This window comes from Acomys russatus, chromosome 6 (genome assembly GCF_903995435.1).
Source record: "Acomys russatus chromosome 6, mAcoRus1.1, whole genome shotgun sequence".
Lineage (NCBI taxonomy): Eukaryota > Metazoa > Chordata > Mammalia > Rodentia > Muridae > Acomys > Acomys russatus.
In genome coordinates, this window is record NC_067142.1 from 42,191,083 (window position 1) to 42,202,322 (window position 11,240).

An 11,240-nucleotide genomic window follows, 5' to 3' on the forward strand; every position below is an offset into this window, starting at 1 on the left:
TGTGATTAGTATGGCCTTACTCCTTAACTTATAAATTAATCATCTATAGAACCTCTTGGTGACAGTGTATTATTCTACAAGGTGTCTCCTAGAGCTTACATAGTTGGTCTAAAAAGTTTTGAGTATTTTTCAGTTTTCATCATTAAAACTATGTGCAGTGAAGCTTGTGTGACCATGTAGCTGTGATGATTTTGTAGACTAGTAGAAACAGACTGAAAACACATAAAAGGCACACACACTGCATGATAGGATTGTCTTGTTTTTCTGCCACTGTCACACATGCACCCACTTACCTAATGAGTGCAGAGTTTAATTTGCAAAGCTTATGTGCATATTTTCTTTCCTTTCCTTTTTTTATTCTTTTGGAGCAACAGAGTGCATCTTTATTCTTATACTTTACATCCCGTTGTCTATGCAAGACAAGGCAGAAGCCCAAGGCAGGACCTTGAGGCAAGAACTGAAGCAGAGACTGCAGAGAAACATTGCTTACTGGCTTGCTTCCCTTGCCTTGCTGAACTAACATTATTATGTTGTCCAAGTCCCCCAGCATAAGTATAATGGTGGTTAGAGTAGACTGGGCCTTTTGCTATCATTTATTAATAAAGATCCTGTTCCACAGAGAATTGCATAGTCTAATCTCAGGGAGGCAGTTGCTGAATGGAGGTTGCCTCCTTATTCATGACTCTAGTTTGTGTCATGTTGAGTAAAACTCAGCAGTACAGGGTGGATTGATTTTTCTCCTGCAGTAGTCAGTATGGTCCCTTTGTTGCAACTTGACATTGTAGACTACCCACAATGCACTCTTCCATCAACACCTCTATCTTCTCTTATGTGCATATTTTCATGATATCTTGTCTGTTATTTTTGTAGTTTCTTATTTGATATGCATTCACTTATATGTTAAATTTTGAAAGTTTTTACTTCAATGACAGTAGAATATGTCAAGTTACATTTGACCTAAACATAATGAACACAGCCACACATGTAAGATGTCTGTGAAAGATATTGGCTTGAAGGCGCCATTTCTGTTTCTGTTGATGAGCTTCATGAGGAGACTGGTAAGGGATCCTACTTTCTAACACATAAATAACTATTTCTCTGTATCAAAATTGCTAATATGTTCATTACTATTTTGCTCCTGCTTCATGTGCGTCTTTCTGCCTCTAGCACCAGTTCAAACTAAGAAAACTGAAAAAGCAAGCAAGGCCTGTTCTTTTCTGCTGAGATAGAATCAGCCTGAATGTTAGTTCATCAGTAATGACCATCAGAATTAATTAATTATGAACATAACAAAAGATTAAAGAAGTTAAATGTAATCTAGAACATGGAACACTATTAGTCCTAAGAACTCTGGTGGTCCTCCCGGATCCATGTAGATTTTCATATCAGCTTCAAGTCTGAACAGTGCATGGTGTTGAGTGCTCTCAAAAAACATTTCCGTGGCATTATTTCTGACTCATTGTCTTTTCCTCCCACTAGAACTTCAGAAGAATAAGCTGAAATAACACTTTCAATCTACTGAAGTGGGAAGTGTGAGGCATGTTTCTTGCATAATTTTCTATCTCACTGATTCCCTTGTAGAGGAAAGACTAAAATCTACAGTGATGGGAGACAACATCACTGTGTTGGGAAATTGTTGCTAAGAGAAAGTCTTTGCCTGAAAGATTTATGAGACTTACAGATGCAGATCGTGCTTTGGGGAAATTGTTTTTTTGAACTTCATTTTTGCTTTTGCTTATTTTTTTTTATTTTTTATTTTTATTTTTTTGTCTCATGGGCTTTGTGCTGCCTCATGATGAAGATGATATCCTTAGAATGATTTAAAGATTATTTGAAGGACCTCTGGCTGTAGATCAGCCTGTGTTTCCCAATCTGAGCTCTCCAGTGCTGGATTTCTTCCTTTTTCTGGGCAGGAAGGCAGTGAAAAGCAATCAGACATTGGGGATATCGTGAAGCTCATGGGATTAGTGCTTAGAGTCTGAGGACTGGAGGATCCAATCCCGAAGCTGGAATCAACACATCTCCATACCTTAGTTTTGTTATTGTTTCTATATTTGATGAAGTTATTATGAATGTAAAGCCTCCTATCAAATGACCACAAGCAGCCTTTTATAAACATGAACTCTTCCTTTACATGGAGGGTCTGCAAGACAGACAAGAAACTCACGTTCTGACCTAGCCATAGGGATGGAATCAGTAGAAGAAAATTGGCACCGGTCAGCATATATCTTTTACTGTGGGTATACTTGCACGGTTCACAAAACAATTGGTCACTAGAATGGTGAACGCTGGGTTTTACTGCCCACCATGACAGCTGCCTTTCTCCAACAAGCAGTAGCTTGTGACCTTCTAAGACCTTCCCTACTTCAGTGATTGGTGAGACAGATCAAGAGTTATGATCTGCAAGACTGTGTTCAGAAGAGAAGCCTTCACTTTACCTAAGTTTGGAGTGTGTGTTTAACCTAACAGGGGTCTTCGACTGGTTAATCCTTTGTGATAAATCCAGCCATTATGGTATACTTCCAGTCATATTTTTCCATTTTAGTTTACCTGCATATACCAAGGGGAAAAGGGGGCTGGACCTTTATAATGAAACATATTCCAGTGCTCCGGAGGCTTGGGTAATAGGATCACAAATTTGGGGGTAGCCTGGCTTACATAGCCAGACAGTACAGAAAGCAAGGAAGCAAACAAACAAACAAATAACACATTTCCCCGCTTTCAGAAAGGATTGGGAGCTTGTAAACCTCATGAAGAAACGAGAGGTTTAATTATGAAAATATGTTGGAATAAAAATTCCCTTTATGCAGATATAAGTGAGTATATACCATTTGACTCTTTCTGTTTCTGGGTTAACTCACTCATTATGATCATTTCTAGTTCAATCCATTTGTCTACAAATTTCGAGAATTCAGGGGGAGGAAGTCCCCTTCAGTCACAGTCATAGGGGAGGGGAGTAAGGGTAAAATGGGAGGGAGGGAGGAAGGGGAGGATACGAGGGAGGGGAAAACCATTGAGATGTAATATGAATAAATTAATAAAATAAAAATTTTAAAAATTCCCTTTAATTTAAACACAAGAGTGTTTTTTAAAAGGATGTTTGTAACAGAATCTCTAAGATACTAAAGGTGTCATGTTTTCAGGTGTACACCATGAATAATGGAAGTGAATTTTAGTGTGCCACTGACTGCTCCTCTGGTGCAGTTTCTCGTGTGTAAATGAACATTTTACTTTCTCACAAAATATATTTAGAGCACAGTTAAATAAATATGTACCTGCTTATCATGTGACTAAAAATTTTTTAAAATGGCTATCATATTTAAAAGTTACTTACTTTGAAGGGAGCCTCTTAGATTCAGCTCTGCAAAGCTTACAAATCCAACAGATATGCCTGCTCATTTTTTCTAAAAAAAAAAAAAAAAAAAAAAGAGTATATATATATATACACACATATATAGTAAAATGACTACATGACAGATCCAATTTTCAAAGAACACATAAAATCATAAATCAGAAAAAGGTAAATTCTTAAAGTTAATAGAAGTCACTGTGGGTCATGAAAAAAGAAGGAATAAAGTGACTCACCTCATGCATATTTCATAAGATTTTTCAGTGACTTTAGAATTCCTCTTACCCACTTGTTAATTAATAGCAGGGTTTTAAAAATACAGAGCTTTAAGAGATGTATTTTAATTAAAATCCACTGTACAATAAATCCATCAATTTCTAAGGCATCCTTTTTGGGACAATTCTTATTTTTAGAATGCTCCCAAAATATATGAAGAAAAACTTGCCTCTTTGTAATTAGGCAAATAAAATAGTATAAAGGGCCATATAAAAACTGCTTAAGAATGAATTCCGAGAAGAGTAATTTTTATGTAAATTTAGGCATTTTGGACATTTTAACTTTGAAATTCTGACAGAGTTTGACTTCGTCTAGGCTAAGTATATATATATAAAGCAACACATGTTACGGTTGGTTTTTTAACTCAGGACTTTGGGAAAACAACTAAAAAAACATGCTAGGGATAATTGAATTCACATTTTATATAAATTCTGGAAATAGTTTTGTAATTGTACATAGGTGGTTATATGAAGTGGATCACCGAGGATCAACAGTGAGCTTTTATGACTTTACTGACTCATTCAAAGCTCTTTTGAGCTCGCGTCCTTTGCCAACCTCTCAGGGCTAGTGAATGACATAAAGGGGCCTCATTTCCTCTCTTCCTGCCCCTGCAAGCAAGCCGTGAGAAAACATGTAGGACTCTGTTAGAGAGAGGGGCTGTGTATGCCTGTAGGAGAACTGAGTGAGACTTGAGAAGAGTCAACAAAGACGTCCCAGTAATGCATCACGTGAGTGGGAGCCAATCGGATACGGTGGGAAGTGTTGAATTGCAGAGAAGTTGCTTAGGCAAAGTTTCGGAAGTAGTGGTTAGTTGAAGAAAAGACAGGAATTGGGTTGCCTAGAATGAAAAGAGGAGAGATCCGGGGAGAGAAGGCTCGAGAGCTGAGATTAGCAATAATATCTTTGGCTATATTCTTTAGAGGAACATGATGGACGCAAGGTTAGCTGAGTGATTTGACTTGAAGGTAAAGTTGGGTATTTTCATAAAAATTTAAGAGAAGTCAAAAGTACACTGAGATGCCTTGGGAGAAAGTGTGAACTGAAAAGATAGGCCAAGATGACTGTCAAACACATACACATCTCAAAAAGACTGTGGAAAAGGAGCCCACTAGGCAAAAGTCAGAATAATACTGTATCACAGGCATCAAAGAGCATGACTATTAATGATGAACCCCTAATTCATGGTTGAGTTTCAGAAAGAGATATCTGTTGTACATTTATATTTAGAGATCATTTAAAAAACCAAAATATTGCCCTCTTTCCTTTCTGCCGCCGCCATGCCATCCAGACTGAGGAAGACCCGAAAACTCTGGGGCCACGTAAGCCACGGGCACGGCCGCATCGGTAAGCACCGCAAGCACCCTGGAGGCCGCGGGAATGCTGGAGGCATGCACCACCACAGGATCAACTTCGACAAATATCACCCGGGTTACTTTGGAAAAGTCGGTATGAGGCACTACCATTTAAAGAGGAACCAGAGCTTCTGCCCAACTGTCAACCTGGATAAGCTGTGGACACTGGTCAGTGAGCAGACACGGGTCAATGCTGCAAAAAACAAGACTGGAGTTGCTCCCATCATTGATGTTGTGTGATCGGGTTACTACAAAGTTCTGGGGAAGGGCAAGCTCCCTAAGCAGCCAGTCATTGTGAAGGCCAAATTCTTTAGCAGAAGAGCTGAAGAGAAGATTAAGGGTGTTGGAGGTGCCTGTGTCCTGGTGGCTTAAAGCTGCCTGGGGAGGTTAATTAAATATTAACATTTTCCCAAAAAAACAAAAAACAAAAAACAAAAACAAAACAAAAAAAAAAACACCAAAATACTGTATTGTTCAAGACTTGTACAATTGCAGACAAGATTTGGAAGTGAAAAAAATTTTAAAAATGAAGGATTAATCATGTTGATATTAAAAGTTGGAAAAAGAGTAAGTGGGCAAGGATTTGAAGATGCTTCGAGACCTGTTAACGAGGATGCTGTTGATGAGCACAGTGGACCAGGGTGGGTCGCAACAAGGAAGAGAAAGTAATAAAATGGAGTGCTAATTCCTCCACCCCCATTGTTTGTGAAAGCTGGTGAAGAATGATACAACAGGGATATAGAGGCAGGACTCGCCTTCTTGACCGTTCTAGCTTGCATGTTGGAACTGTGTGCCAATGAACTCTTTAGTGCCATAGTGTGAGTTTGGTAAAAGGTATCTATGGACCGAGGAATTGAGAAAAGTCAGAACCATAATAGAATAAGAATCGTGCAGATAAATAGATGGACATGAGGCAACAGGTTGAAGGGAGGGCGGTTAATTGATAAACTAAGACTCTTTTGATTGTAACTATAATACTAAACTGTCCTTTCTATTAACAGAAGTTCCTTCATGCATGTCTATGTGTATGCAGTTAGATTCTAGATGACCTTAAATGCAGGAACGAATTATTACATTCTAAACTGTGGATAATAGTAATTTGCCGAAGTTTTAAAATCTCAAAGTGGGAAAACAGAAGTCTTTTTTTTTTTGGAAAGGTAAAGCTGACTAAATATGATTAATGATGAAATGATTGAGAATAAGAGGACTGTGGAATTGACTGGCTATTTATAATGATGCTGTACATAATAGGGCCCTGAACTTTATTTGTGCAGTTAAGTTTCCATACCCAACGTCTCTTGCTTCTTCTTGAACATCCTTATTGTCAACGTAATCGCTCATCCTTGTCTCCTGCAAGGAAGGACTCAATATTTCTTCTTGAGCAACTGATGTTGTTTCCTTGTCTTTTTACGTCTACTAAAGCCATGTGTACACATTTTCATATTTTTAATCATCTGTAGCTTTAGAATACGTTTTTTTTATAGATTATAATATTCCTAGTAGATAGAATGAAATCAGACAAGTGTGACAGTCAGTATGCAGCGCTGACTGAGGCCAGATGCACAGTGAAGGTGCTTTGTGGGTGCACTAGTACTCAGGGGTTTCCCAGAGCTCCTGAGACCAGCCAGTCTATTCAGATAGCTCAGTGTTCTGAAACTAGAATAGCACGTGCTTGAGCTGAGGCTTTTATTAACTGTGTGACCTTGGGCATGTTAATTTACCTCTCAGATTACCTACTTCCTTTTTGCTGAAACGGAACAATGAAGATTAGAAAAATAGCCGCACGCAGAAGTTTCTGTTCCAGTTTATCTGACCTTCAGCTTCCTGTACTCGGCCACTCAGGAAGTATTTCCCAAGCCCTTTTGTAGGAGGGAAGCACACATCCTATCAGACCGATCATATTATCTCCTTTTTACATTTCAACTCAGGTGACCAGTTTTCCTTATTAATATTGCACATTCTTCTACATGTGAGTAAACTCTCTGCAAATCCTGTCCTTTCCCACCCTCACCCCACCCCCTGCTTTTAAAATTGCTACCTCATTTCTGTTTGTAGTTTTAGAGATTAGTTCGAAGGTTGAGTTAAGTGAGTCGGCTACAGGTATTTAGACTCCTCGAGCAATGTATGCCATACTGAAGGGCAGGAAGCACAAGATAGGATTTGCCTGGCTAGAAGTTTGAGTGCTAAAGTGGAAAGGTGAGAGAGAACAGCTCCTCTAGATTGCCCTCTTGGATATAATTGTCTGCATGTTTCTTCTATAGAGACGCATGGTTCAAAGTGTAACAGGAGACTGAGATTTGTGTGGGTACCCTTGCCAAGATACAGGACCCTGAGAAGCTATCCTGTGTGTGATCCTAATTTTTCTAATCCAAGCAAAACTCTGTCTAGATAAACAATATCCTTGTGCTCAGTTAGATGATTGATACAGAACAAGGTTCTATGTTACAAGCCATTCATTACTTGGGAAACACTTGAGTGACTGATATGTAACTATAAAAATACATACATTAATTACATATACATACTGTTTAGAAGTCCGAACTTATTGACCTCTATTATAAGCCATTTCAAATATTATTTGATAAACATTTGTAAGCAGTTTTTATATTGTTTAGTATTCCAAGTCACACTCAAAGACTTATTAGATTATAGAATACAAATAGAATACAAAGTCATAAAATTGCCAATGATTAAATTGCACAAAATATTTAGAGATATTATTATACGTAGAGTGCGTAGATGTTGTGCTCTATGATGTCCTCTGGCTTTTTAGTCACTGAGAGGCTGAGACTTGATGGGTGGATCTTGTTCTAACATTGCAGGACACTTCCAGGTCCGCCCAAGACCTTCCCTTCAGCCCTCTCTTGCCCCATTAAGATTTCCAGAACTGGATGTCCACCCGCATGCCCGTGAGCCTGCATGCCAATTGTTATTGGACTCATGATCACCACGCACCACAGATTTGCTGGGATGAAGGACAACAAAAAATATCTCATAATGTTCCCGCGATTGAAGCAAAGAGGTTAAGTACAAATATTTAATTTTGAAGAAAAAGATCAGATTGACCAGTTGATCCACGCTCTCTTCCAGCCAAAACACTGGTAAAATGGAGGTAAAGAACGCACAAGACTCAAACATGAAGGAAAAAAAAAAAGATTAAAGAAAGGAAAAAATAATAAAATATTTTAAAGTAGTTTTGGAAGATATGAAGCAGATGGAGGGTAAAGTTAAAATTCTCAAACCTCTAAAATGAGAACAAACACAGACTTTGGAATTTCATTCTGACCAGATGAAGAACATATAATTCACAGTCTGAGGACAAAGAATTTCTAAAATAAGTATTTCCTAAATACTTCTAATTTAAAAAGAAAAAGAAATAGCTGCAATTTTACATCCTACAATTCTTTGTCACTAAATCCTACATCTTCATCTGTAGTCTCCACCAAAGTATGAAGTGACAGGGTCAAATGCACTCAAATGTGCACTTGAGGAACTTTAAGAAACGTAACTGGTATTTAAAAAAAAAAAAATGCTGAATTCTAATTTTAAAAATAGGTATAATAAGGATTTAGTTAATCTACCCCATTAGTAAACTCAAATTTGTTTTATTGGCTAAATCCAGGTAAACACATCTTTAGTTAAATTGAATTTTTTCAAATTGAAGCAAGAGCAAAACAAAAAAAACAAAAACAAAAACAAAAGTTAACCTCATATGTTCCTTAGAACTTCAACTCTAATTTGGTAAAAACAGAGACCTAAACTGACGTGATGTAGGACTGATTCGTACAGCAGACAAACTTACCGAGCTTCAAATCAGTGGTAACCCTGTTTCTTTCATTCTGGTGTAACGATGTAGAAATATTCCATTAACCTAAGAATAATGTAGTGATCAAAATAAGAGGAAGCAGAACGATGGGTGTGAAAATACAATACTTCACAAGCGTTCTGATAAGACCTTTGCCATTGTTTTCATCCAGAGAGTTCCACTTTATGGGCTGTGGCCATCCTCATTTCTGCTTCTCTAGAATTTTGCTAATTTGATAGATTATTATAAAAATACATAAAATGAACTTTATCTCTTTCCATTGATTTCACTTAATTGTCTTATGATTAATTATGTATTAATTTTCTTACCTTTTTTCTATATTCTATTGATAAAATTAATATGAACTTTTACAACTCTTTTTTTTTTTTTTTTAGAGCTGAGGCCCAAACCCAGGGCCTTGTTCTTGCTAGGTAAGCGCTCTACCACTGAGCGAAATACCCCGACCCACTTTTACAAACCATTAAGCATAGTATATTTACGATAAATTTTGGACTTCATAATTTTTTCCAATATTTTCATCTGATAACTATTTTTTCAAGAAAAGTACATCTCATTAATAAACTATAAGTAAATATACTACTAATAATATGAGTTGTGTATATACTATGATATAAATAAACTTATCCTCCTGCCTTTAAGTTAAGTCTTAAAATAAAATAAAAATAAATAAAGTTAAAAATTCAACCTTTTAAAGCATATTTAAATTTTGGTAGTCTTGACAGGTAATCAATACATTCTTTTTGTTAATATAAAAACTAACAAAGCCCCCCGCCCATTCTCTTTTCTTTTAGCAGGTTGAATACAGTTTAGAAAAACCTGGACACTTTACATTTTGAACAACTCCTTTTTTTGCAATGGCACAAAAATTCCTGCCCTTAAACAGAAATAAAAGTAATTTTGTGAATTTTTTTTAGGTGAAGCATGAGGAATGAAGAAATCCCATACAGCAAAAATCACCAGTGCTTCACAGAGCCCTTACAAAAACCCACGCTGGAATGAACAGAGATAAACACACAGAAAGAAACAGCAATTTAGTCATCAGTGCTTTTTAATTCTAAATTTTCTGATTTCATATCTCTATCATACACACATGGTCATAAAAACCACACGAAAAGAACATATTATAAAACTGCAAAATATCTTCTGTTGCCCTAGTCTTAGTTTTAGGTACAGAAAATATAAGCCAAGAAAAAAATATGTATCTACAATTTTGTTTATTTCTTGGGGAAAAAAAAGCTTTACATGCCTAACTATAGCCCTGCTACCAAAGTCAGTACCCACTAGGAATTCATATCAAGATAACAGTCTCCAGCTCTTGTACTGAATCTCATACTCACAAATGTGTCCCGTGGAGCAGGCTACCAAGCTACATTTTATTTTCTCCTTGGCATGATCCTTTTGAAATCAGGTTCTGAAAATGCACGAGACACCAAGTACTTTATTTTTCCTGGCATAAAAAAAAAAAAAAAACAAAAAAAACCTACTGTCTGTATAATTACCTTCTATGGCACTCCGGTCTCTGTGCTATGAAATTCTAGTTTTACAGACACATATCTATGCAAAGAGAGGTTTTTTGAATATGGAAAGTAGTGCTGTGGGATTGCAATGCCTTGCTGATAAAAGAGGTTTTATCTAAACATATCAGAACATCTGACATGTCCAGATGGCTGGAAGCAGCAGCTCCGGAGAATTTTCAACTGTTGTAGTCAAAACTTCTCTTCTGAATAATTAATTTTCAAGCTTTTGACAATGTGCAGCCTAAAGGAAAATCCCTTTTGCAAAAATAATAATAATAATAATAAGTCAAGAGAGCTGAGTACAAATGAGCAGACTACCATTGCAGACACTAACAAGTGATGGAACTATAGACAGCAACCTGTTCACAATAGTTAGCTGACTAAGGACTTGTGATAACCTAAGGGCTCTCTTTTCTGCCTGAACCTTGTAGTTCTTACTGCTGGTCTCTGAGGCAGGATTTTTTGACTGTCCGTTGTTATTTAGTCTGTTGACATAGCCAGCTAAACTTGGGACTGAACACACATGTGATCTACTGAGTGCAGATTATGGGGAGATGCTGAGTGCCTTTGTCTTATGTCCTCTCTCTCTCTCTCTCTCCCTCTCTCTCTCTCTCTCTCTCTCTCTCTCTCTCTGTGTGTGTGTGTAGGGCGGTTGTGTGTGTGTGTGTAGGGGGGTTGTGTGGGTTTTTTTTGTGTGTGTTTTCTGTGCATGAACTCTGAGCACTCTCTCATAGAAATGCTGAAATAAAATAGCAAGAAGGAGAAGAATATCATTTAGTACTTCTGAAAGTATTTAGGAACTGTTTAGGGCTCCTTCTTCCCACTACTCCTGCTTTTCTGTCCTTGGTGGATACTCCAAGTTTTATACTGAAATCTAAAGATTTGGAGTGAGGATCCACAAATAAGAGAAGGTATGGGGT

At 37.2% G+C, this 11,240-nt stretch overlaps 2 protein-coding genes across 2 annotated transcripts in view; one reads left to right on the forward strand and one right to left on the reverse strand.

Moving 5' to 3' along the window:
* Rgs13 (regulator of G protein signaling 13) overlaps window positions 1-10,263 on the reverse strand; it is a 29,608-nt gene extending 19,345 nt beyond the window's left edge. The window contains exons 1-3 of the mRNA XM_051147538.1: window positions 10,141-10,263; window positions 8,780-8,848; window positions 3,335-3,404 (exon numbers count right to left, since the gene is read on the reverse strand). Coding sequence (XP_051003495.1) covers window positions 3,335-3,399 — 65 coding nt within the window. The 5' untranslated portion in view covers window positions 3,400-3,404; window positions 8,780-8,848; window positions 10,141-10,263. The remainder of the gene's footprint in view (window positions 1-3,334; window positions 3,405-8,779; window positions 8,849-10,140) is intronic.
* LOC127190501 (60S ribosomal protein L27a-like) lies at window positions 4,885-5,381 on the forward strand. The gene has a single exon (XM_051147536.1). The coding sequence runs from the start codon at window positions 4,903-4,905 to the stop codon at window positions 5,215-5,217; it is 315 nt and encodes a 104-aa protein (XP_051003493.1). The 5' UTR covers window positions 4,885-4,902; the 3' UTR covers window positions 5,218-5,381.
* Window positions 10,264-11,240: the final 977 nt, after the last annotated feature.